Raw genomic sequence first — 27,314 nt, forward strand, 5'->3', positions numbered from 1 at the left:
GCTGACCATTCTCCGCAGCGATGTGTGCGATGCCTTCTCCGGGCAGGTTCAGGGAGGAGGACCAGATCAAAGGAAACGTGCCCTGGACTGCTGGGGCGTGGGGTTTTGTGATAACTATGTGCGATTACAGAAGTATGTGTGTAATCAGACCTGAACGCCCCCAGAAGAAATGCCTATAATAGATTTTAAAGCAGCCAATAGTCTAAATATTTCTTTTGGCAGGCAGTGTCAGGTTGATTTTTAACTTGGACTTTTGTGGTAAGTTGTGGAGGAAACTAAATCATAAAATTAACTAAGCTAAATTCTGATTTCATAATCCATGAGGCCAACCTTCATGAGACTGCACACTGATCATTCATCACGCTCTTCACCTGGTCACTTCCTACATATTGTATGACGCACTCTAAACCTCCAGTACGTAAAATTAACAAAAACAGATTTGAGTACGTGGCAGAAGTTTACATAGTTTAGCAACCACAAATGTTCTTACTGTTTAACGAAGTATTAATAATGACACAGAAAATCATGCAAAGCAGACGACTATTTTCTTCTATAGTGGGTAAGCAACGGATGGGCACTCCTGCTATTATTCACTTTTTCCTGTGATGGCATAGAGTTTGAAACATCTAGATAACAATTCCCAGGCTATGAAAGACAGATTGACTAACACATTTTATTTGTCCAAACCAAATAGAGCAATTAGTATTTGGCAATTAATTTTTCATTAAATTTTAAAAACCATCCCCTTTTCATTAAGTGTTTAAAATGCTTATTATATTCTTTAAGATGAGGCAATGTGGTATTTGGGAAGACTGCAATATTCTGGAGTACAAAGACCTAAATAAAAATTTCTGCCACTAATTAGCTTCTGTTTATGAGCAAATTACTTAAATTCTTAGGCTTAGTTTTTCTCCTATGGAAAACAGGATAGCTACCTAATGATAGATGTGTGAGGACTAACCATACCAATGAAATACAATGAATGAAATCACTACCAGGCGTTACGTGGATGGATGTTCAATACATACTTCTTTGTGACTGAATTCCATCTGAAAGCTAATTTTCTTTCTTAGAAATCAATCTCAATTTTAAGATTGAAATAAATAAGAAAGCAAGGTTTCATATGCTGAACTCTCCCCTATAGGCAACTCCTCAGGAATGAGACTGCAGGAATAAGGAATATCAGGAATGATATCTAGAACACAGGTTTCAGTTTTTGCATGCAGAAACCAAAATCACCACCAGGTGCCAGAATACCACAGACTTCAACTTGCCACTGCTCCAGACCTACAGCCCAGAAATGTCGGGAGACACTGATGTTGTTCGCGGTTTTAAAATATACTAATTTTATTTAATGTAATTAAAATGGTCAATATGTTAATATGTGCATACTTTTTTTCATCACAGAAAAATATATCTAGTCTTCTTTTAAGGGCCAGTGATGCTCATCACCTGTGATATCTTAAGTGTCCCCAAGCTGGTATCTTGTTTTTTTCCCCACCAATATTTTATTACCATATAGTTTATTTGTCTTCCTGCTTTTACACAAAAGGCTATTACACACTCAGAATATGGCGTCTAAAAACCACTCCCCACTGAAAGGAATCCAGTTCCTTGGAGAAATGGTCTGGGACAAGGAATGTACAGTCTGCGTCACACCAGAGCAGGAAAGCTGGCACAGTCTCTGAGGGTTAGGGTTGTATCAAATGACTCAAGAGCCACCCGAAGAGGCCCCCACGGGCCAAAGATGGGATCGTTTGAGATTCAATATAGGTAATAAATACAATGGATCAAAACACACCAAGTATATCTAAATCCAAGAGTTCATAATGATACGAAGACCAAACCAAAAAAACCTCACTTGTTGCTTTTGCATAGTAGTAGGAAAACCAATTCATTATTTTGAAAACTAGTGAACAAAGGGAGAGAATGGAGCATTCACCCTGCCTTTTAGATACAAACTGTACCTCTGAATAGCAAAACAGTTGACAGTAGGAAGATTCACTCTACAGAATTCCAGCTAATAAATGAAGGGATGATAGAATTATTTTTTCTAACTCCTAATGAAATACCTAGGTAATAACCATCAACGATTGCTAACATCCCCAAAAGAGAACCAGACATGATGTGCCTTCTGATGGAAGATACCTCACCCTGTAAAGGATCATCGCCCCTCCCCTCCCCCATAGGTCACCTTTATATCTAACTACCAATTTACAGCAAATACACCTTAACACAGTAAATAATACCAATCAGCAAAATCCAGACTACGAGAAAACACATGATGACAACACAGTTTCTACAATAAACAAATTGCAGAGTGAGCGAGAGAGAGGGCAAGCAGGAGGGAGCAAGCATAAGGGCCAGAGCCTAAAGATTAAAATATAAAATAGACTAAAGACACCAAGACAACCAGGGAAACTGACTGGATATTTCGTGATATTAAAAAAGTATTAATTCTTTTGCGGTATGCGGGCCTCTCACTGTCGTGGCCTCTCCCGTTGCGGAGCACAGGCTCCGGACGCGCAGGCTCAGCGGCCGTGGCTCACGGGCCCAGCCGCTCCGCGGCACGTGGGATCCTCCCGGACCGGGGCGCGAACCCGTGTCCCCTGCATCGGCAGGCGGACTCTCAACCACTGCGCCACCAGGGAAGCCCAAAAAAGTATTAATTCTTGATCATGATATCCTGGCTAGGTTGGTTTTTTAAATGTCCTCTTCTTTTGGAGATACATATACTAAACTATTCTTCAAGAAATATGATGTCTGGGATTGCTTCAAAATAATCCAAGGGAAGGGAACAGTGGAGAAGCAGCTTGTGTATATGAACGAAACAAGACTGACCATGAGTTGATAGTCGAGGGAGGATGAATGGGGGTCAATGACACTATCCTACTACTTTTCTATATGTTTGATATCTTCCATAAAAAATCTTAATACATTTTAACTTCATTTAAAAAAAAAAAAAAGCCTAAGTTACCCAGTGACAAAGATACATTTCCCAAGTGAGACAGTACCCTCATATGTTACTTCACTAATGGTAACTTTCACACAGGTTGCATTTCTGGTCCATCCCCTTTAAAGCGGGTCATTATGAGTCAGCAAGGCTATGTCTCCCCATCTTTGATAATCATATAACCTCAAAGGAAATGTTCCGAAATCGAGTACAGTACAAAGATTCACCTTTTAGTGAATTAAGAATACTTCCCCTTCACACAGAAGCAATGGACTGTCAATTACTAATTGAGGTCTCCTAAATACATGCAAAGAACTACGGAAAGTGGCCCAACTCTAACAGCTTTAGCTGCCCCATACCTGTAGCTGATGCCTAACTTACTCCTTTCAAAATGAAACTCAATTCTAGAAATATTTACTGAGCTACAAGACTGGACCTAGGATAGACTATGAAATGAGAGTGAAATGTGGGCTTCCTGGCCTCACCTTTTAATGGCCTTCTCACTCACACACGGTGTCTAAGCCCCTTGCTGATTTCTCGTCTTCAAAAACCTTTTTAAGTGGTTCCTGGGTGATTCTCAACCCATGGCACCCTGGCCCACTAGAGTGTGCCTGGAAATGCACGATGGGATGTTCTCCTTGTCATAATGAGTGAAGAGGCGGCCCTACCTATGCTGACCTAACATGCGCCCAGCAACCACCCGTGATGATACCACAGCCCCCTAGGGAGAGGACAGCTTTACATAACATGCTCTCCTTCAAGTTCACTCTGAGTCTCATCTTTCCAGAAATATCCCTCAGACCTCACTATGTGCATTCACTGATGACCCCTACTCTGTGTCCCAGAACAACTCCTATCTACCCCTCTCAGAGCACATGGGTCACACCATACTGGAGTCCTCTGTTTACCTCTGTGTCCCCCAACAGTGCATACCAACTACACAGGTTGCTCCCTTGACAGCAGGAGTCCTGCCTTACTCATTTTCATATTCCCAGCGCCTGGCACAGTGTCTCACAGACGATATTCAACACACAGTTCAGAACAGCATGCGTGGGAAAAGCAGAGAGGAAAGGGTCTGGGGCGAGGACATGATGGGACGGCACAAGCAAAGGCATGCTCCTGAAGAGGAAACAAAAAACATGGAAAGACAGTGTGAAGAGCGGCTTAGGCGGGTGCTTAGCAATAGGACGAGGGCTGGGACACATCTCCAGCATCAGAAGAGGCCCCAAAGGAGGAGGAAACCTGTTTGAGAAAACTGGCTTCTCTAGAGAGAAGTTCAGATAAACTCAAATTCACATAATCTTAGAGCAGCACAGCCCAGAAGAAAGAGGTGACTTATCCAAGGGGCCACAGAGGAAGGGAGTGGAAATACCTGGCTACCTGGAATATCAGGAAAATGTGATGAAATACAATCTCTAGGACACTAAATACTAACGATTTATTTAGAGACAAATATTTTCAAAATTTGGAAAAGGACACAGTATTTACTGTCTAAATACCCACAATCCTCAAAACCAGCTACACTTCTACTACTTCTAAAGGAAAGTGGGCCTTACCATGCACACGAGTTTGTTCTCCTGGGTCTCCTTATCAAGGGACGCATCCGCAGCATCATCACCTCCCGCTATCCTCTCCCCGATGTCACCGCTAATGCGCATCACCTCTACGTGCAGCCGGCCTGCCACCTACAGCGTTGGGGACAAAAGCAGATCCTTTCTCCAGATTTTGTTCTTTCCTCTGTTGTAGAGTCAGGTGGTTAGCTTAGTGATATAACAGGTTCGACCAGTTACTTTTCCTCAAAGTATTTATTTGGAATAATCACCATCCAGCAGTATGGAAACATAGATATTAATAATACATATAGATAGTGCTTGTCGTTATTGATGAAAAATTATAACAACAATTTACTATCACCACCCTGCTGTTTCTTGAACTGTTCTCTGCGGGACACAAGGCACGAGGAGAAAACTAACCTCTCCTTTCTGGTTGATTATTGGAACAGCATATTGTAATTTCACATCATAGAAGAGGGACTCCAGGAAGACATTAGCCACCCCAATGAGACTGTGATTTTCCTGCTCATCATAGAACGGATCTGCACGCTTGAAGTAAGACCGTATCACCTTTAAAGAGATTCGAAACATACAGCTTCAGAAAATCACTTAAAATAAAAGAATTCAACCTACCACTTCTTGATGCAGTCTAATAAAGTAATTAAACTTAGCTGAAATATAGCATTGTATCGCATGCACGCACAGACGCACGCACGCACGCGCACACACACTCGTCCTCATTCCCACTTAGAATGGTGGTCGGCACCCTTCACCCATGAGAGAGCAATCCCAATTACACATCATTACTTTCATCATTTCTTCTCCCTTACGTGGGAACCTTGCTGTGAAAATAGAGGAAGCATACACTGACTAGAAAAATCAGCAGAGTGTACAAAAGTACTCCATTTTTCATTCACATCTATTCCACCTGTTCCTACCAAATCATTAGACACGCTGCTGCTAATGAGAGGTGACCCCCTTACAAGAGTGTGGTTTGCTTCTTGTTATTTGTTGTTAACGTTATTTCATTTCTAAGTTGAAATAGGAGAGGAATACAGAAGAAAATGGAAAAAAATGTTATAAGAAAAAAATGTCATCTAACTATAAGAAGTCATTTTTATTGATGAACATTATTACAAAACAAGAGGCTAAGGAAGTAAACAACTCTATGGGGCCCTAGGACCAGCAGTGTTGAAAATATGTAAAAATATACATAATTCATACTTCTATTTTAAATAGGTACAAGCACATGGCTGACCTAAATGAGTAAACCTGAAACTTGAGGAGAGAGTACCAGAGTTCAGATCTAGGGCACCTGCTTTAGGATCAAAACGCCTTCAAAAAATGTTCCTAATAGTATAAATATTAAGGTACCACTGATGTTCAGTTCAAAAAAACAGATGTGGTAGGTTTGTTATTTGCAAGGTTAAAATGTGTTGAGAAATGGGAAGAGAGATAATAAGGCCTGAGTAAAACCATGGGAGACAGATACACGTAACACCAACAGAAGCCAGAACCAACATAGAAGATTCTACTAGAAATCCAGAGAACACAAATGTGGAGAAGAAAAGAGAAGATGCCAGAAAAATAGGTTATTAAAATTCTTGACTAAACAATCGACAGGATTAAAATAAGTATTGTATTCATAAAACAAGATATTTTGGAAAAATGAACAGTTCTTCCCTAAAATGGGCAGGCTCGTTCCTGAGTGGTTCCTTCTGTGACTATCAGTTAAGTAATTTTTCTCAAATAACTTACTGGGGTATCTTCTTCACACTCCTTCCACTCCTGATAAAGATCTCTCATATCCAATAACCTGTTGTCCAGTTTTTCCAAAGACCAAATCTGCTTCCCTTTTCCTTTTCTTCTCACCTGGATGGCAGGTTCACTAAGGAGAGAGCCTCGCTGCGAAAACAGTAAGAGTGGCGTTGGGAAGCACAGAGATATCTATGCATCATAGACATCAACCCCAACATTCTATACCCACCAGTCAAATGTCATCGACTAAAATGGAAACTGTATCATTCTTTAATCTGTTCAGTGCAGAACTTCCCAGAAATCTTACAAGCTTAATATAACCTCTTTCTATCTAACTGCAGTCAAAATTTAAATTTAAGTATATATCTAAATTTAAACTTAAATCCCAGAAAAGTAGACCATGTCTACGGGGAAGTCAAAAATGTTTTATTCAGGACATAATATGACCAAAGAGTATCAGTGGGTAGGAAGAGAGTCATAAGCACTGAATGGGAAGGGAAAGTTTGTGGGATGGATGGTTAAGAATTTTTACCTTTCAAAAGTTTGAATTTAAAAAAATTTCTGAATGGCTAAGTATCTTAATGTGATACAAAACACAAATGATTAAAAGAGTAAGCTGTGAAAAGTATCCTATTTACCCATTTGGAGGCAACACATGATACCAACTTCCAAATATACATAGTTTGAATTTATTATTAAGACAATACAGAACTAGGTAGAGAAGCTGGTTGCACAACACTGTGAATGTACTACATGCCACTGAATTGTTCACTTTAATTAATTTTATGTTACGTGAATTTCACCTCAAAAAAAAAAATAGTACTCATTTAAGTTTTTCTAGCTTCGAAAAGCAACGTGCTTTTAATGTAGAAAACATGTTTAAACGTTTTGAAATCACAAAGTAGAAAATAAAAATGCCCCTGTAGATCTCCCCCAGAGAGATGTACCTATCAGATATCTAATCAACTGAGATTTATCGGAAATTTTTTAAACTGTTCTGATACGTCTACTTAGAACTTTGGAGAATTATGAAAGACGCCAATGTTGCCTTAACATCGTACCTATAATCAGTTCCAAAGAAACAGAATTTACATAACGAAGCAAGGATTTTAGAATTCTGAAGTTCAAAAATTACCATTCTCTCACATACTGCAAAGGCCTTTCTACCTTATATTCAGCCAGCTAGGGAAACGAATATCTGAATACAAAATTCTACCTAATCCATCAAAAATTATGTACTAACATGATCAAGAGCTATAAAAGAACCCAAATAAGCGAGAAAACAACTGAATGGCAAGGATAGGAGACTCTGATGGGACTTGCCCTCTGCATTTTATTAGGCTTCTTACATTATACAAAAAAAAAAAAAAAAGAGAATTGTGATCTTGAATGATCACATGAAACAACTAGTGGACAGTTGTGCCATGCCATCTATTGACAAGTAGTAACATGCTATAGGTAAAATGAATCCCTAACTTGGTGGGGGAGGGGTGGCAGAGGAATAGCATGAAGGGAAGAACCACTTGGGGTACGGGTACTGCTGGGGATAGGGATGAGGGCAAACCCCCCACCCTGGTGTTTAACCCTGGTGAAATATGAAGGCGTTTTATCCAGCGATATCTGTTTTTTTTCATTAACATCAATCTCACCTTCCTGTTGGCATCGAGGCTGGAAGCTGGAATCTGTAGGGTTACTTTATACTCTGTTCGTTTATCCAGTTCTTCCGCAATGTAACTAGCTTCTCTCACCAACAGATTGGCCTTAACGATTTGTTCCCTCAGCCTCATCAGGCTGTTATTCAGTGTTGCTTCTCTTCAAAAAAAAAAAAAATGGGGGGGGGGGCAGATAACCATTAAAGCAGCACATCAGAATATTATATAGTGCATAGTACGTTAACGCCAAACTGCGAACCAAGCTTTACAACTGTCTTTTGCACACAGGGAATACATCACCGACACTGGCCCATGCACGCACTTGAATATGGGCTACATTACAAGCACTGGCACATGCTCCTGTAAGAAGCTGGCCAGAGACTAGAGCTTGGCAAACTTGACTGTGTATACAAATCACCTGGGAATCTTGATAAACTGAAGATTTTGACTCAGTAGGTCTGGGGTGGGGGACCCAAAACGCTACATTTCTATCAATCTCCAGGTGACAGAGATGCTGCCTGTCTGCAGACCAAACTCTGAAGAGCAAGAGGTTAGTTAAATACGTCTGTAACCATGGATAAAACATTTAGTGCAATGCTAATTAGCTCAAATAGAGATCAAACTTGCAATCTGAATCTCACTGGTACCATGCTTTACCTACCTGATAAACCACCTTTCTCTTTTTCTTTTTTTAAAAAAAGCATCTACCCACGCTTCAGAACCTAAAGTATAATATACAATGATAAAGTATAACTTCTAAGTACACATACTTGTTTAGTCAAATCCAAAAGCCATACAAAATGAAAATGGGGAAACACCTAACAGGGGCGGCTTTAAATAAATCAATATAAATTGACAATTCCCTTTTTTTTTTTTCAAAAGTGGAGGGGGGTGGAGACAATGCCAAGTGGTTCTTAGCTGTAACACTCTCTTTTAATGTAATTCATTTTTAAAGTAAGGTGTAGATTTTTCCACTCTGTATGTTATGCAGGTGGGTTAAAGGTGACGAGCATATGCTACACAGGTGGCACAGGCCCTATGTTCCACCTACCTCTCTTCCGCCCACTGCCTCAATCGCTGCTGAGCGCTGGGTAAGTGGAAGGAAAACTTGTCCGAACTACGACAGTTTTGTTTCTCAGGAGACAGCCGTCTCCGGAGCTGCTCCAGTTCATGTTCATACATGAGCCTCTGGCGCTCCAATGCAGACCGTTTCTCCTCTTCATGCTGTTGTTCTAGGCTGTTCAGTATTGACTGCATGGGATCTAAACAAGTTTTTTTTTTTTTCTTAAGGCAAATAATAAAAGGTTAACTGCACAACACAATATACTTTAAATGTTCTGTATTATTATGTTGTTTGTCATCCTAATTAATAACGTAAGATTCTTATAGACAGTTAACTTTCCTTACTCCCAATTACTGATCGTATTATCTATTCTGTCAGATACATGCCAAACCATCTTCCATATAAAAAAAAGCAGGTTTATTTGTATGTTCTACACACAACCTAAGACAGAGTTAACGCTCCAGAAATCCACTACAATAATAAGCCAGTGGCAGTCAAGTCTCAAACCTGAGAAATTCTATCAATGAGAACAAAGTTTGCAGTGATTTGCATACCAAGGCAGAAAGAAAAAAACAAGTTTTTATAAGCATAATAAATTAAGGCCAAAGTCACAAAAGAATTGAGTACAGAGAACAACATGAAGATTTCCTTTGTTGCTAACGTTTAAAAAGTGTCCATTGTAAACAACTCTAACAGTCTAGCAACTCTGAAAGATTCTAAAAAGCACGAGAGATCTGCTCACCGTTACTGCCCAGAGCCTTCATGGTTACCTCCATCTGCGCGTACTCGTAATTGAAGCTGATTTCACTGGACACCTCGCTGGACGAGTCTCCATCCACATCCGGCTGCTCAGAACTGGTGTCATTCTTCATGGACGTGTCTTGTTCCTCAGCTTCTCCACCTGCTTTCTTTTTCTTTTTAGGCAAATTAAGTCTTGGGGAGAAAAAGAATATTATCTTTTAAAGAAAGATATGCATTTATTCATTGCATTAATTAAATATGGGCACTTGCTAGATGCCAAGGGGATACTATGTGCATATAAGGCAATTACTGTACTCAGAAGTTTATATTCAATGTGACAAGCTAGGTGTCAGAGAAAAGCTGAGGACCACCTCACGCTGGACTAAAAGAGGAAGGGATGACAGAATAGGAAGTCATCTGAGCCCAGCCTTAAAGGCTGAGGAGAAAGCAGGGCATTAGGACAGAGGAACAGCATGAGGAAAAATGGAAACTCTCATAGCCTCTGGAGAAATTAAAAATTACACGGAGATACACAAAATTTGTAGAGCAAAAGTTGTGCGAGATAATGGTGGAAAGATCAACTTAACCCAAACTATGAAGGCTTTGAACACTAAGCCAAGCAATCTACACTTGATTAAGTTTAAGGAAAAAAATGAAAAATACCTTCCACACACTTTGTACCCCTCTTTTTTCAACAATCAAAATAGCAACTGGCCCCAAGCAAAGGATCTAGTCAGCTTGATGTATGAAACACAGGGCCAGTGACAGGTAGAGGAACAGACCAGGATTTTAACTTTGTATTCTATCTAGCCAGTCCATCCTCACCAACACAACACCAATTTTGTATGGGAAACAATATGCAGTCCCAGGTCAGACACTTTCATTCTCAGCCTCCTTTGCAGCAGAGAGGCAAATTCCAGCAAATGAGACATAAGTGGAAGGTTGCTGGGGACTCTGGGAAGACTCCTGCTTCTTCTGATCAGCACAGTCAGGGCTAGTCCTGCCACCCTTCAACCTCGTTTTCTTCGCATGTGCCTGAGAGCTGCCTTGACGTCTGGAGTGGCGTGGCCATCTTTAGACCACAGGGAAAAGCCAAAACAATGACACGACTTCTGCCATGACTCTTTTGAGAGGCTTAGCCAATGCCAATAACCATCCTCCCTGGGAGTTCCTGCTTTGTCAGAGAAATGAGCTATCTGTTTAAGCCATTATAGTCAAGTTTGCCATTACATGCAGCTGAGAGCATTCCTAAATGAAATATTAACCTTATTTTATGGATAAGGAAACTAAAACCACTACTTTTCCAATAAAAAAAGAAACAAAAAGACAAGCAAGTCAGAAAATAATTAATGAATTCTTATACCAGATGGCAAAGCAATCATCTTCCACTGGGAAATAAAAAGGAAAAACGATGTAAGTAAACACAGTATTTCTCCCGAGTGTGCTTGTTCATGTGTCCCTTGGGCTCAAATCATATAGTGAACAAGCATATATATAGTGAATAAATACTTATGTGCACAAAACAACATAGAATACTTATAGCATTAAGTTTACTTTTTAATATTTACTTTTCTATTTCAGAGTATAATCATCAAGAATCTACCTATTTAAGAGCCATGAATGTCATACCTGAAGAAGTGGTTGTTCCCCCATAATATCCGGTCCCCATGGTTTAGCTGAATAGGACTGGATACAGAGGAGCCATTTACAAATGTTCTGTGGGGAGAAGAGGTCAAACATGTAAACAGTGATTATCACGTTCTCTCCTTTAATTTTTCCAATACAATATAGGAAAAACAAAAGAATCAATTCCCCAAAATAAAATCTGCCCTTGGTGAATTTTATTACTTGTATTTCCTTCTTTGCTGATTTATTTTAAATGCTTATGGTACCAAGTATCATAGATTATTATCCTCTATCTTTCAAAGCTCTAAATTTGTTATACACCATATTAAGGAGTAAATATGGAACCACTGCAGCCAGTAATAAAAAGATGGTAGCAGTGTACACTACAACTAAAATAAGTATGTCCAATCTACATGGATAAAAAGAGCCAATCAACCAACTAAACTCAGAAATATCTATAGTATCAGTAATAAGAAATGAGGCCTATGTTAAACTCTTCTGTAACTTCCTATAGCACAGAAAAATGTCCATATCCTATCAATGGATAGAAGATTTGTAAGATCCACTTGACTGCTTATCTTGACAATAGAGTTCAAGAGAAGAAATGATGGGTAGGAGGATATTAAGGAAAAATTTTAGAGGGGCAGGAAATACATAGAAAATTATGCATACCACTATAAGATTGATATTCCTGGAATACCAGTGTCATCATGCTCTCTCCACTGAATGACTAAGCTGCTTAGATATAGGATAAAGGTCAAGTTCTTTAACTTGACATTAAAGGCCCTGCAAAAGGAAACCCTCTTTATCTCCTTCTTTCCCACTTCTAGTGAATTCTCAACTCCAGCAAAAAAAAAAAAAAAAAAGGGTGGGGGGTTGTGTAGGGGTGTTATGTTCTGTCCACTAAACATGACTGACTCTTCCTCCAAAGCGAGGCTTACCCCAGTCCTATAACCTGGAATAGGGTTCCCGTTCTCTATCACCCTGAGTCTCAGTTTGATTTCTCACAAAGTCCAGTTTGGTTTCTACTTCCTCTGTCACTCCAACCAATACTACCTTAGTTTCTTTAAGTTCCTAAGGCACTCAACCTGGCTTTGTACCGCCAGTTATTTTTAATGTATATGCATACACACAAAACCTTACTCTCCATCTAGATTTCACTTACCATGTGGGTTTTTAAGCACTAAAAGTAATTGGTCTCTATGCTCCTACAGTCCGATTATTCAAAGCACAAGCTCAAAAAATAGTTATGACAAGAGGGGACCTACTAAAATTAGCAGATTTTAGCCTTTATGACACGAATTCCTTAAACACAGTGAGGAGTTTAATTAAAGGCAAACACATACATAGGCTTATTTTTTAAAGCTCCAGCAGTTAATAAATAAAAGCACGACTATAATAACAGTTCTCAAAATGTGGTCTGTATGGGGTCCCGAAGATCAAATTTATTTTTTTAATAACACTAACCTGCCCTTTTTCACCGTGTTGACGTTTGTATTGGCAAAGAGTAAAACTGCTGGTGTTTTAGCACAAATGAAAGCAGTGGCACCAAACATTCATAAGTAGTCAGTGGATTATTCACTGCCATGCACCCACAATTTCTAAAAATGTTTCACTTGAAAAGGTCCTTGATGAAGCAGTAAAACTCAACTATACTCCAATAAAATGTTTTTAAAAAATAAAAATAAATTTTTAAAAATAATAAATTACTACTTTTAGTAAATTTTGACCCTTGAGTAGTACACAACTTCTTAAGCATTCCAGGTGACAAAATGAGAAGTACACACAAAGCACTGTGCTAATGCATAACAAAGTATGACAAGTGTCTTGAGCAGAAGACATACTCAAAGTGGTTTCCTGGCAGACATTTCCTTGAAAACGAACAAAGCCAGCCTGTTACTTTGACAAAAACAGCTGACAGTATTTGTTGCCAATTGTAAATGTCAAGCTTTCAAGTGAAAATTAGAGTTTTGGGAAATTTGTGTCAATGTCTTCCAACCAAAGACCACCAGGAATATTCCCGTAGTTGAACCAGTTGGGTTGATTACTCACACAGAGGGAGGAGACATCACAGGAAGCATGGGGGCATCACAGTGAGGGGGCCCGGGGGGGACTCTTGCAGGACTGGGCTTCAGCTGCTCATCCTGGGAGAGGGTCTAAGGAGGTGGGCGTTCTGTATATACCAGATGCTGCCAGAGAGCAGGAGTAATTCTATGATCGGGTTTGTCAAAAATCTTATCCACAGAGGATAAAGTTGTAACTGGTGAAGAAACAGCCACTCACTTGGCCGAGAGAAGGTGTTTGGTATTTTGGGTGTGGCATAGTGACCCTGGTTTTTGTCTCTGCTGAAACAAAATTATTATGTTGCCTGCTTCATCTTCATCATAGCCTCAGAGTAACCTTCCCTGGGGTTGGTATCTGTGAGATTATTTAATAGGAGAATAGCACACCAGAGCTGGGAGTGCTGGGCCAGCTTATGCTCTATTTTTTTCCTTTCTCACTCGTATCCTTTACCATGAGCTTGATAGCTTCCAAATATTTACAGACTTTATGGATGAAAATAGTGATGGTATTAATGATTTTTTTGATATAATGATGAATCAACATTCGGAAGATCAATATGTCAGTTAACCATCACCTATAACAGTTATATAGACAGTTACACAACACGGCAATAACAATTTCAAAGCTGAAGGAAACAAACTGACAAATATTTAATTTGTATAATGTTGCGCCTATTCATCACTTAACTTATTTATTAGTCTGATATTACATGCTAAGGATAGAGAACCAAAAAAGAAAGGTCCTTGTCCTCAAAGAGCTCACGGTCCAATGTGATAATAAAGGCTAACAGCCAGGCTTCCCTGGTGGCTCAGTGGTTGAGAGTCCGCCTGCCAATGCAGGGGACACAGGTTCGTGCCCCGGTCCAGGAAGATCCCACATGCCGCAGAGCGGCTGGGCCCGTGAGCCATGGCCGCTGGGCCTGCGCATCCAGAGCCTGTGCTCCACAACGGGAGGGGCCACAACGCTGAGCCTGCGCATCCAGAGCCTGTGCTCCACAACGGGAGAGGCCACAACAATGAGAGGCCCGCGTACCGCAAAAAAAAAAAAAAAAAAAAAAAAAAAGGCTAACAGCCCACAAGAACACAGTATGAAGTATTAACATAACAGGAAGCATAAAGTGCACTAGGAAAATGTACTGGGGGCCCTTATTTTAGACCAAAGTAGACAGTGACAGAATTTAACCTTGAGGGTCAAACAGGAGTTAGTTAACTGGCCAGAAGAATGGCAGATGCAGAAGAATAGGAGATAAGCAGGAGGGATGTAAGGGATTTTTGCATCAAGAATAGTAGAAAGCCATCTGGTTGCATGGTGAGTGGACCAGGAAGGTTAGGGTGCTGGCAGGAGTTCCAATCAAGATTTGATGGGGACCTTATTTAAATAAGGCCACGGCAGTACGTATAGAGAGGAAGGATGGGTTTAAGCCATATTAAAAAGTTAAATATTAAGGACTTGGTAACTAACTGAATATCTTCTTTAAATGAACGTAAAAGCACACAAAGGCCAAACCTCCTTATACCATCCTCAATTAGTGTACTTTCTTCCTCTTAAAAATTATTGTGACATTAACACTAATTAAAGTACATTACCTGGTGTTCTTTTGAGGAGTCAGCATAACCTGGCCTTCTGATGTGATGTCTATGATACAATGTTCAGGAAGAATTCCCATTCCACATAGTTGGATATCTTGGGAATTTGCTGAACCTATCAGTGTATGTTCCTACAAAAGAATCAAATTCACTGATTAATAGTGCATTCTTACATGTACACAAACTGAAATCGTCTACTCTCAGCTCTCATATATTGATCCGTTACCTTAGCTAAAAGATTTTTAAAGCAAATGGAATGACAGAGGGAATTTCTGGCTTTCTATAGAATTCATTCTACAAGTTCTATTTCCTTATAAGGAATAATGCACTGAGTTGAGTTATAACTTTTAAACCTAAAACTACAGTTTTACATTAATGTCTATATTATACTCGTTATTTTCCATTGCAATCTTGATTCCAAATATTCTATACTACTCTCAGAGCACGGTCTGAAAACTACAGTTACTTAAGTTGTACATCACCTACCTGGTCTCAGTCAAGATGAGTCTACAAAGATAAAGAGCTATTCAAATGCAAGGAGTCTGAATTATTTTATGAATTACATGGTCTCCCTAGACCTCATAAAAGATGCGGTAGATGCGTTCTTCTTACCCTAAACCCCCAGCTACTCAGTTCTCTAAGCCCTAATCACCAGTGTCACTTTTTGGCAGGTACCTGAGAAAACAGACATAAAAATCGAACTCCCTCTGATGTGCTTCGACATTTGACTGCCCTTAAATGTTGATATTGACTGGGATGTGTCCCTAGGCCACCTTCTCCTTCAAAACACCTAGATCAGGGGTCAGATATGAAATATTTTAGGCTTTGTGAGTCATACACAATTACTCAATTCTGCCCTTGTAGTGTGAAAGCAGCCAGACAATATACAAATGAACAAGTGTGGCTACTTTCCAATAAAACTTTACTTATGAACACTGAAATCTGAACTTCATATAATTTTCAAGAGTCCAAAATATTATGATTCTTTTGATTTTTCTCCAAGCATTTAAAAAATGCAAAAACCATTCTTGGCTCCTGGGCCATATGAAAACAGGCAGGGGGTGAGATTTAACCCATGGAAGTAGGTTGCTGACCGTTGACCATGATGATCTCATCCAGTCCAATAAGCTTTAAATACCATACACACACACACACACACACACACACACACACACACACACACACACACACACCACACACACAATTAAATCACCAACCAGGAACTACAGACTTTAGTTCCATCATTCTCCCACCTCCACTATCACTGCCCTAGTCATAGTCACCATCATTTCTTGCCTACTGGGCACAACTTGGAGGCCCAAAGACATTTCAAAGTGAAAGGGCCAAAGCAGAACGTTTGCTTCCACCTTCCCACCACCCCATTGAGTCTATTCCCTTCCCCAATACTAATGGCACCACCACCATCCAGCTGGTCAACTAGAAAAGCTCAGATGCTATCCTGGAGTCTTCTCTCTGTCTTAGCAGTCTACCTCCAGCCCCGTGTCAATCAGGAAATCGTCAAAGACTCTCCCTCTGAAACATATCAAGAATCAGCTCACTTCCCACCTCTACTATCACATCCTAGTCTCTTGCCCGGGTGAATATAAGAGCCTCCTCCTATTTCTCCACTTCTATCCGCCCCACCCGCTCCCACCACAACAGCCGATCACGTGATCCCCTATTGAGAACCCTCTAGTGGCTTCCCTTTGAACTTCTAAGAAGTTCAAATTCTTACCCAGGCTTACAAACCCTCTGTGATCTGGTCCCTGCCTACCTCTCTTATCCCACCTCCCAGCACTGTGCCTCTCCTGGAGCGTGACCCACCCACTTGGGCCTTTCCTCGGTTCTTTGAGCACAGTGACTGCTTCCTCTGTCGGAGGTGCTCCTCCCGAGCTTGACATTGGTAGTTTCTTATCATTTCCACCTTAGCTTTTAAGTACACATCCTCAGAGAGGCGCATCCTGAACCAACAATCAAAAATAGCCACCCTGTTACTCTCGTGCCTGAATTCCTTACAGACTGACTGTCCGTGGGTTTCCTGTCCATCTCCATGGCTAGCATGGAAACTCCAAGAGAGCAGAGAACAGCCTGACCTGCACCACCCCACCACTGTATTCCAAGCATGTAACACAGGCCTGGTACATTTAGCCATTAAATAAATATAAAAGAAAAATAAATGAACAATCAGTTCCCTTAGCATTCCCTTCAGACTCAGGAAGACAATTTTCTCCTCTTCTTTGCTGATATCCTTTCTAATTATACTCTGGGTTCCAATTCTTCCCATCTCTTCTGGGATCTCAATCTCATAAAAAGGCCTCTCCCCTTCTATTATTTTCATTTTTCCTTTTCTGGGGGTTTCTTCTCTCAAGTATGCTGCAGCAGTGTTTCCAAGGAAACAAAGAGCTGGGATAAGAACAGTGCCATGGCATCCCGTTCAGTCCTCAAGGAGTATATACAATATACAGAGAGGGCATTTCAGGCAAATGTCTACTCCTTGATTTTGGCTGAGGCTTCTTGGCCAATCCCATACTTCCCTAACCTGGAGAACAGGGCTTGATCAGGTGTAAACTACAAGTAACGCTTCAGTGACATTTAGTAGCAGGCCTAACGAATGCGTTCCATGTTGGTCTCCATTCCCCACTTCTTCCCTCTCTAACAACACCAACTACAAGGTGTAGAGAAGTTCGAAAAGGAAAAAAAAAAAAAAAAAAAAAAAAAAGAGTCTGAAGAGAAAAAGAGCCCAAGATCACATAAAAAAGAAGAAAAGATCCCCAAAGTACTTGGCTTAGGCCATTTCTATTATAATCCCTTTCCTCTCCAAAGAGAAATTCTACCTGGAGTCCTTATTGTGACTTTGGAATCCGTTTTGTCCTTGGGGGTGGAGGTGGAGAAAAGCTCTGAACTACCCCCTAGATTGGAGTCTGAGTGTACAACCAGCTCCGACTGTTGCATTCCAAGATTGCACATGGGTCCACTCACGTCTCTGCCCTTGCTTTTGTTCTCTTTGCCGGAAATGCTCTCTCTTCCCTTCATCCAAATACAAAATATCTTCAGCACCTACTTCTAACCTCATCTTCTATTTGCAGGTTTCACTAGTAGCCTACACTGACTTCTCCCTTCTCTGAACGCTTATTACACTTAGAGTCAGCACCACAATTTACTATCGCATGAATGTTGTTTTTCCCCTTATTTAGATAGCAACCTATACAGGACTCTTGCATCTTCTCCAATAACAAGCATAGTCCATGATACACAGTAAATGCTGTTAAGTATCTGTTAATAAACTAAATTAAAAATTATCAGAGGTAAGATATTAAACAGCAAAGGTCTAATCCAAATTCTAGAAGGAAAATTTCTTCTTTTTTTTTCCCCCAACAAATATTATACTGAGCACCCATTTTGAGCTGGGCGCTGAGCCACTAGAGACAGAAGATAGACAAGGTCCCAAATGTAGAGCTTATTATAAATGACACCTTAAATGTCTCATTTGAGGTTATAATCCATTTTGATTTAGATGATGATTTGCCTGACTCTCAAACATTGGGTTCTAAAAGCTCAACTCTGCTAAAGCCGTAACTGTCTGATGCTTAAACAAGTTAGACAATAAGCTTCTTGATAAGTCCTTCCTATGGTGCTCTAAGCACTGCAATAAAAATACTGAAGAGGAAGAGAAAGAAACTTATCATAGGTTGGTATAGAAGTTTACCTAATGAGTAACTAAATGCTGTGAAAAGTACAATGTATCAGGGATACCTTTTCAGTCTCTATGTGATGTGAGTATAATAACTCTAAAGCATATTAGTTTTAGGGAAAACTTTAGCAGATACCTTTTTTCATCCATTTAATTTAATTTCACTGGAGATGATCAGCTAACTCTTCTCTGAATTTACTGTACCTTGCTTCCTCTATGAAGCAACTACTTACGTGACTCTTTTGAGAATATCCCTTTGATCAACTGAGTCCTAAAAGAGAGAGAGAGGGAGGAGGAGAGGGTGGGGGAGGGAGATGGAAAGTGGCATATTTCACAGACGGCTTTTCCTACCCTGCTAGCAGGAGGGGTAGCACATTAGCACAGCCGGCACAATCGCTCAGCCTGATCAGTATTCTCAGACAGTTTCTGAAGGAAGAGGTAAGCAAGTACCAGGGGCAATAAGCAGAGAAGTATTTGTTGCCCTTTACATACGTAAATAATCAATAGTCCTTAATAAACGAAATCGCCCTGGCTTGACAGAACCAGGACTCTGAAGACAGCCTTTCGGGAATGGAGGTGAGGAAGGAAGGAAAGGTACTTTTCTGTCTTTTACAAATTCAAATATTACTCTAGGTGAGTCAAACTGCCTCCAACCAGGCACATCTCACGGCCACACCACTGTCTTATTCGTCCTGGGCCACTTGAAGCCTGGCCCACAGCTCTATCAACGCGGAATGGCTGTGGCCCTGCCATTCTGCTGATCGCCTCCTCCACTGACTGAATGCTGGCAGGCAGCTTACTATCAACGGGAGCTACGCTCCCCCTAGGACTGTTCCCTATGTACGTGTGCTTTGACGCTGCTGCGGAATCACTGGTACAAATCCTGATCAAGTGTGTGTGTGATAATTTGCCCCAAGTCCTTCAGAATCACCCTTGCTTCCCCAGCCATTAGTAGCTGACTCGTGAAAAGAGTAGATCCAGAACTGCACAAGCAAAATAGCTTTCCTGAACGATTCGGTGGATAATTCAAAGGTGTGACTGGAATCAATCATACTGTAATCCTATTTCTGTAATTAAAAAATACATATCACTATAAATAGACACACACACACAGGAATAGATCCAGAAGACACAGATTAAAATATTAAATATTAACTGTGGTCTTCTCTGGCTGTTGAAATTTGGGCACTAATCCCCCTTTCTTTTTCTAATATGTTCTTATTAGACTTTTTAGAAAAAAAAGTGTATTACTAGCATAACATTTTTAAGGTGAGGGGAGCATCTCTTCCCTCTAGAAGCTTGGCTTATGCTGGTATAAATCTACAAGTCTCTCAAAAAAACTAAAAACAGAACTACCGAGCAACTCTACTCCTGGGTATGTACCCCCAAAAGACAAAAACACTAATTCAAAAAGATACACACACCCCAATGTTCACAGCAGCATTATTTACAATTGCCAAGATACGGAAGCAACCTAAGTGTTCATCAACAGAAGAACGGATAAAGAAGATGTGGAATGGAATGGAATACTACTCAGCCATAAAAAGAAAAAAAGAATAAAATTTTGCCATTTGCAGCAACACGGATAGACTCGGAGGGCATTATCCTAAGTGAAAATAAGCCAGACGAAGACAAACACTATATGGTATCACTTACATGTGGAATCTAAAAAATATAACCAACTAATGCATATAATGAAAAAGAAGCAGACTCACAGATATAGAGAACACACTAGAGGTTTCCAGTGGGGACAGGTGATATGGTGGGGAGGAGTGGGAGGTACAAACTATTGGGTGTAAGATAGGCTACAAAAATGTAGCCTATCCACAACACGGGAAATATAGCCAACATTCTGTAATAACTCTAAATGGAGTGTAACCTTTAAAACTTGTACAAAAATTTTAAAAATAACAAATATTAAAAAATATAAATAAATCTCCAAGTCAACCTCAGAACTGCAGGCAGGCCTCGCTTTGCACAAGAGTGCAGGACTATAAAAATAATTTAGCAAGGAGATCTTAATAATCAGTGGGGAAAACTGCAATAATTCTGTGACGTTTAAAACTGTCTGTAAAAACATGAAGAAATCTCTTACCGTTACAATGCATAGGAAAATGAAAAACCAGTTAAACTAGTATTTATTTAGTACACTGTCATTTAGAATATTAGAAATATTGAAATTTAAAGCAGTTTTTTCTTTGTTAAAAGCGTATGTACCGAGAATAGTTAGAACAGTGCTTGCCTTCTTCTCAACATATATCTTACAGCATGGAGTGAGCATATTTTCCACGCCTTGGCGAACTGTCATACTCCTTTCTAAGCTTCTACCATTTTATCCTTTGTGCTTTCAATGTTGCGAAGTATCTCCAAGAGCTCCTCTCATGTGAAGTGCTTTCTGGTGTCACTCCCTTTGAGACATCTGCAGTCTTCTCGTCACAACAACTTTCATTATTCACATCAGTAAGTTCACCTTCACTAACTTCCTCTGGCTGCACATCTAGAAGCTCATAAATGCCTGCAACGTCAACATTATTTACTAACTCACGTTAACTGGAATTTGTGTATGTTGGAACCATGCAAAGCAAGAGCTGCCTGGCTATGCAAATTAGATGCAAAATTACCTTGTGAGTTACATTCTACCTATGGTTTGGCCACCATACTTCGCTTCTGCAAGTTCCAGACAGAACAAACAAATGGAGGATTCTATTCTAGAAGAGGACCATTCAAAACCTGGAACTAGAAAGAATGCTAGAGGTAATTTAATCCAGGGGCCTCATTTTATACATGGGGTGCTCAAAGTCACCCACCGACGTGAGGTCATCTGCCCAGCATGTAAACCAACTAGAGAATTTGAAAGCAAAGAAATAAAAAACGCTCGGCCTCTAAATTCCTCCATCCCACATCATGGTATCACTTTACTGAAGCAAAAACTGTTCTTGGACTGAGATCATCCTTTTGAATATGCTTTGTCATGAATATAACTTTTGTCATGGGTTTAACTTGGGCAGTGAAGAACCAACACTGCCTCAAACTCTGCCAAAACAGGGTTGACCACACAGTCTGAAACAGAATCCCAACACCTCCACACAAGATGACCAGAAATATTTTAACTGCTCTCCAAAAGTCTTTAAATAGTTTTCTTTGTGTAATTTTTTAGTTAAGGAACAGATATGAATCAGGCATTTTTTCTTGTTGGGTGTATGTGTTTGTGTGCTCCAATTTGAACTTCATCACATCAGAAAGAAAAAGAACTCCCAGTTCTGAAAAGTAAAAGGGCAGAATATTTAACTCCTATTCTAATACTGCATCTCTCCTAAAGCATATGAATATCTACAGCTGAAATTCTAATACAAAAAGCTGCCAGCATTGTTAGAAGCAAGCAAGAGATGTGCTAATATGTCATTTTTTTCAAAGGACAAGGATAATATAATAAGGTACCAGAGTATCAAATGAGAAAATGGTATGTGGAATAATTTATATGTGGATAGTGCTTCTGTTTATAAAGTGCTTCTATATGTCAAATCCCATTTAATCCTCCAGGAACCCTGTGAGGTAGCCGGACAGAGAAAACTTCCATTTATAGAGGAAGAATCTGTAGACTGTGGGGGGCAAAGGCCTTGAGAGCAAACATCTGCCAAGCAGTGGTGCTGGACTAGAAACTGAGGGCATCTCCCTCCTACCCCAGCACTGCTCCCACTACACATAGCACCTGAGTGTGCACACATGATTAAACGCAACAAACACACAATTTAACTCACAGTGTAATAAAACATGGTATAGGATACTTATGAATAACAGGGCCTTATCAAAATACCACAAAGCAATTACCCCAGATACCTTTGATAAAAACTGGGAAACCAGCCAACGTGTCGTGAATTCTTCAGTCTCTTTAGAAGTGAAACGACACAATTCTCTAATTTTAAAGCTGCTTCCAACTGTACCAGCTCATGTCTTTACTGTCCTAGTTACTAACTTAGTTAAACCCACATAGATAGTTCCTATACTATGAGGGGAAATATTTTCCTCCTAAATATTCATTAACCATACATCAGAGTCATATAGCCCATTATATAACTAATTTATGCTCTAGGGTTGGCAAAGGTAATTTTGGCAAACTCCTTATAATTTATATAGTGTCTGATATCATGCTCATCCTAAAGTTGTCTCTTGTCTTCCTGATACATCCCACAACCTATAGGTTTCAATGTATATGAGTATATACATATATACAATGTACATAGATTTCAATGTATATCTGGTTTTTTCTGCTCCATACTCTGACCCTCTCAGTCTCTAAGTGACCTACTCTCTTTTTTTAATATGTTGATAATCCAAAATTTTTAATTTTCCTAAGAGTTACTGGAAACACAAATTTCAAATCAAGTGGTCCTAATAACTTTCGTTAAACACTTCCTCTGTAAGCTAAGAAACCACTCACCAAAAGCTGTGCTTCACAGAAATCACAAAAGCTTTAGTCTACCAATGAAACCGTTTAGTTTAAAAGTCACTGTTTGAGCTTTAAAGTTATCCACTTAACTCCCTGGTTTAATTACATTAAATGATAGAAGTTAAGCTACTTAATTTGTTGGAAATAATATCAGAATATCATCTTTTATATTTACTAGGTTGAATGACATCGCTCAAAGACTACAAAGAGAAACTGATCTCAGAAACTCAAGATTTTTCTATACTCCAGCTTAATCAAATAAAAACAATTTGCTAACTCATATTTTTGACTATGTATGGTTCTCCAAGTATTAAAAAAAATACTGTGAAATACTGCTTATTTTGTGGTAGGAAATAGTAGAAAAGCCTACTACGTCACCTTTAAGTAGTAAACCAGAAGCTCATTCAGAGCAGGATCAGCATTCAGATTAACGAGGAAACATTTATCATCCCCAACTTTAATTCCAGAAGATTGAAGAGATATTCCAAGACTCTCAAGCTGTTTCTGTCGCTCCTGTAAATGCATTAGAGAAGTATTAATTCCACAGCTATTGAGGCAGCAAGATATAAAAAGTCATATATTATAGTAATTATTAAATAACTTTGTAACTCAAATATGTCACTTAGGACATGGTATTATATAGGTTACTGCATTTGTTCTCTTTCTAAACTATAATGTTGCTTTGTTAGGTAAAATTTTTTAATTTTAAAAATAAAGCCATTACAAATAGCAAGCAAATATATTAAGTTCTCATTTTTCATTCTTGAAAATATCTAACATCCTGAATTCGCCTTTCACATTTAATTCTGTATATACGAGCAAATATAAGTGTGTTTTACTCAAGTGTGATCTTTCTGAAAAGCCAAGTATTTAATACACTCTGCTGCTCGATATCCTCAGTGGGTCTCCAGCAGGGATAAAGGCCAAACTCCCTCAACCAAGCCCACAAGGCCCTTCAGTCTGGCCCATTTACTCACCATCATCACATCTTATCACCCCTGCTCTCAAAGCCTGTACGCAGTTAGTGGAACATCTTCCAGGGCCCTCAAAGTCTCAAGAACGCTCTCTCTAGCTTAAGGGTTTTACACCTATTCCTCCTATCTGGAGCACACCTGTTCTCAAACTTGGTAACTTTACTCGACCATTTCTCTGTGAGGGCAGGGACCCTATCTCTCCACTGTGTATTCCTAGCACCTAGCACAGTGCATAACACACAAGAGCACTCAAATCGTCGGTGTCGTGAATTCATCAAAATAAAACCTGCATATTCAGGAAAGCCCTATTTTCATAAGAACATGAACCTCTCCTTTTCGTGCCTACCTATCTGTGAGTACATGCAACATACACGTGAATCCTGCAACCGATGCTCTGTAACTAAGGAATATGAATCGGGGCCGAGCAGGGTGTCTTTAACTATGTATAAAGAGCGAATAGTGATGAGTCATCAAGAATCTCTGATTCTGAGGAAAGACAACACAAATTAAGTCATTTAACAAGGGCCACACAGTAAGTCTGCAGTATAGTTAAATTGCAGCCTTAGAATTTTGCTATTTCTAGGCACACATCCTAATTTATACGGCCACTGCAACCCAGTCAATCACCCCTAGAATAATACTATTACAAACATACTGAAGGGGATATTTTGGTTCTGGGCCTTTGAATCGAGTCTCTTCTCTAACAAAAAACATTACTGGGTTCTTTCAGAAGTGTTGAGTGGTTTAGCACTAGCCATTCGTTTTCAGCACTCAATTCTAAGCGATGATTATCTTTGATAAAGAACCATATTCCTAAAATGAAGAAATCAATTCTAATATATCTTGTATGGTCCCTTACTGAGGGAAAGCTCTTTTACAAAGGGATATTGGTGTAATTAAAGAATTATTTCAATAATGAGAAGAAACATTTCTCTATAAAAATGTCTTTTTTTGTAAACTACGAATGAAGTGGGTAGATGTTCATGAACTAAAATTAAATTTAAAATGTAGGGTATAACTAGTATATTAATCTGTGCACTGGGAAAACCTGGAAGAAACCACAGAGATATTAACAGTAGTTTTCTTTGGATGACTGCATCCGTTCAATTAAATTTTCTTCGTAATAATCTTTCTGTATTTTCTATAAGTAAATACTACTTTTGTAATACAATAGTTTCTTCTACTTACATTCTTATTAGGACTCCAGTAATCTTCACTATGGAAATAATTAAAAGATTTAGAAGAAGTTTGGTTACTGTCATCTAGTGGCAAAATTTTAATTCATACAGAGGCAAAGGCAAGTCTGAAAAAGACTATACGACTTAACAACGGTAAAGCCACTCAGAGTAAGGAAAAAGACAGGACTTAAATGAGATAATGTATATAAAACAGCCAGGATATACTTATATAGTACATAGCATATAGTAAATGTTTTAACAGATAAATCAAAATCTTTCTAGCTCCTACTGCTGAAATCTAAGAATTTTAGTTTGACATTCAAAGCCCTATAATGAATGGCCAGACTTACTTACTTCCAACCATTCCCACATTCTCCAATAATAACGCTCTGACTTTTGCTCAATATTGATAATTGAATATGGAATGAATGTTACTGAGTATAGATTTGCCCAAGGTCATTGAGCAAATCTATGCCAGAGAAAGGAATATAAATGAATAACTGTCTAAGTTAGCAGTTATAGTAAACTACTGTTTTATCCTACTTCCTTAAGCGTTTTCCTCTCATTTGAGATTTTATAAAGGTAGAAATACCACAAAATTTTTGTTTAAACCAAAGGGCACAGCATTGAAAAACTGTCAATTCACTGCTACATCTGCCACCAAAAATTCTAAAGTTTTTAATCATTAAAAAATGACAAAAGTTTGCAACATCTAAGAATCAGTTCAAAGAATAAACAAGTATCGTATGATAAGATATAGTTACACTTACTAAATATTGCTTCTGATATCAGAGATTAGTTAACATTTTCTATAAAATGTCAAACAGTAAATATTTTAGTCATCTGGGTCCCATGGTCTCTGTCACAGCTATTCAACTGTGAAGCCATAAATAATACAAAAACATATGAGCATGGCACATTCCAATAAAACTATTCATGAAAAGAAGTGGCAGGCCGGGTTTTGCCCAAGGGCTTAGTTTGCTAACCCTTGATCTATCTAACGTAAGTGTACATTTCTTTACTGAGAACATAAAAGATGAAAATAAGAGAATTTGGTATCAAAGATATGCCACTGGGCTGAGAAATTAGTCAACTTGAGTTCTGACTGTTTACTCAAAAATACTACTGAGCACATAGTTTCAAAAACTAAGAGATACAGCCTTTTTTCTTGAGAACCTTACAAACTCATTAGGTAATAAAAGTATCCACAAAAAACTGAATAGTAAATAAAGTACTCATGATTTGAGGGTCAAAAGGGTACAGACAGCTTCCACAGGATTCACTGGCAGGGACAATCTCTGGGGGCGGGCATACTAGAGGAAGATGCCACAGAACCCAGAGGACTTTGAGAGTCTGGCTGACTTAGAACAGACTCCCAAAAACCTCTTCAAAAAAGAAATCCATTTGGCTGAGTTCATCTAGGTTTCCTCAGAGTTATCTGATCATGAACCATTTTTTTCCCTTATTAACAGTCTGTGGCTATTAACAGTCTGTTAAGACTTATTAACAGTCTGTGGCTATACTGCCAGAAATACATTTTAGGAAATGCCAGTCTGTATTGCAAAGAGGTCAATGACCAATAGACCAGTGAGAGAAAAGAAAGCTCAGCAGCGCTGAAGCCTGGGGGCTTGGAAAGATAAGGTGTTAAATGAGGTGTTGGATAAAATCAGGCTGTCCTCAAAAGTGACATATGACCGAGGGAGAGGACAGTTAGGTGAGGAAAGATGCTACAGATAAGCTGCCTCAGCACTACACTCTCACTTAGACCTACCCTGCTTTGTATCAGAGCAAAGCAACCCAAGTACAATAGCACTTCAAAGTCAATGTGCTATTTTCAGAGTAGCCCAAAAATGCTCACATAAATTAGTTCCAAATTGAATGATAATTAGAATTAATTCTTTTTTTTTTTTTTTTTTTTTTTTTCGGTACGTGGGCCTCTCACCGCTGTGGCCTCTCCCGTTGCGGAGCACAGGCTCCGGACGCGCAGGCTCAGCGGCCATGGCTCACGGGCCCAACCGCTCCGCGGCA

At 39.3% G+C, this 27,314-nt stretch overlaps 1 protein-coding gene across 3 annotated transcripts in view; it reads right to left on the reverse strand.

The window, feature by feature from the left end:
* Window positions 1-27,314, reverse strand: part of KIF13B (kinesin family member 13B) — a 200,266-nt gene that overhangs the window by 80,285 nt on the left and 92,667 nt on the right. For all 3 annotated transcript variants that reach the window (XM_028494229.2, XM_028494228.2, XM_028494227.2), the window contains exons 13-21: window positions 23,513-23,647; window positions 14,997-15,127; window positions 11,350-11,436; window positions 9,722-9,912; window positions 8,968-9,178; window positions 7,914-8,076; window positions 6,265-6,411; window positions 4,927-5,076; window positions 4,510-4,638 (exon numbers count right to left, since the gene is read on the reverse strand). In XM_028494229.2, the coding sequence (XP_028350030.1) occupies window positions 4,510-4,638; window positions 4,927-5,076; window positions 6,265-6,411; window positions 7,914-8,076; window positions 8,968-9,178; window positions 9,722-9,912; window positions 11,350-11,436; window positions 14,997-15,127; window positions 23,513-23,647 (1,344 nt within the window). The remainder of the gene's footprint in view (window positions 1-4,509; window positions 4,639-4,926; window positions 5,077-6,264; window positions 6,412-7,913; window positions 8,077-8,967; window positions 9,179-9,721; window positions 9,913-11,349; window positions 11,437-14,996; window positions 15,128-23,512; window positions 23,648-27,314) is intronic.

Source organism: Physeter macrocephalus, chromosome 9, assembly GCF_002837175.3.
Source record: "Physeter macrocephalus isolate SW-GA chromosome 9, ASM283717v5, whole genome shotgun sequence".
NCBI lineage: Eukaryota > Metazoa > Chordata > Mammalia > Artiodactyla > Physeteridae > Physeter > Physeter macrocephalus.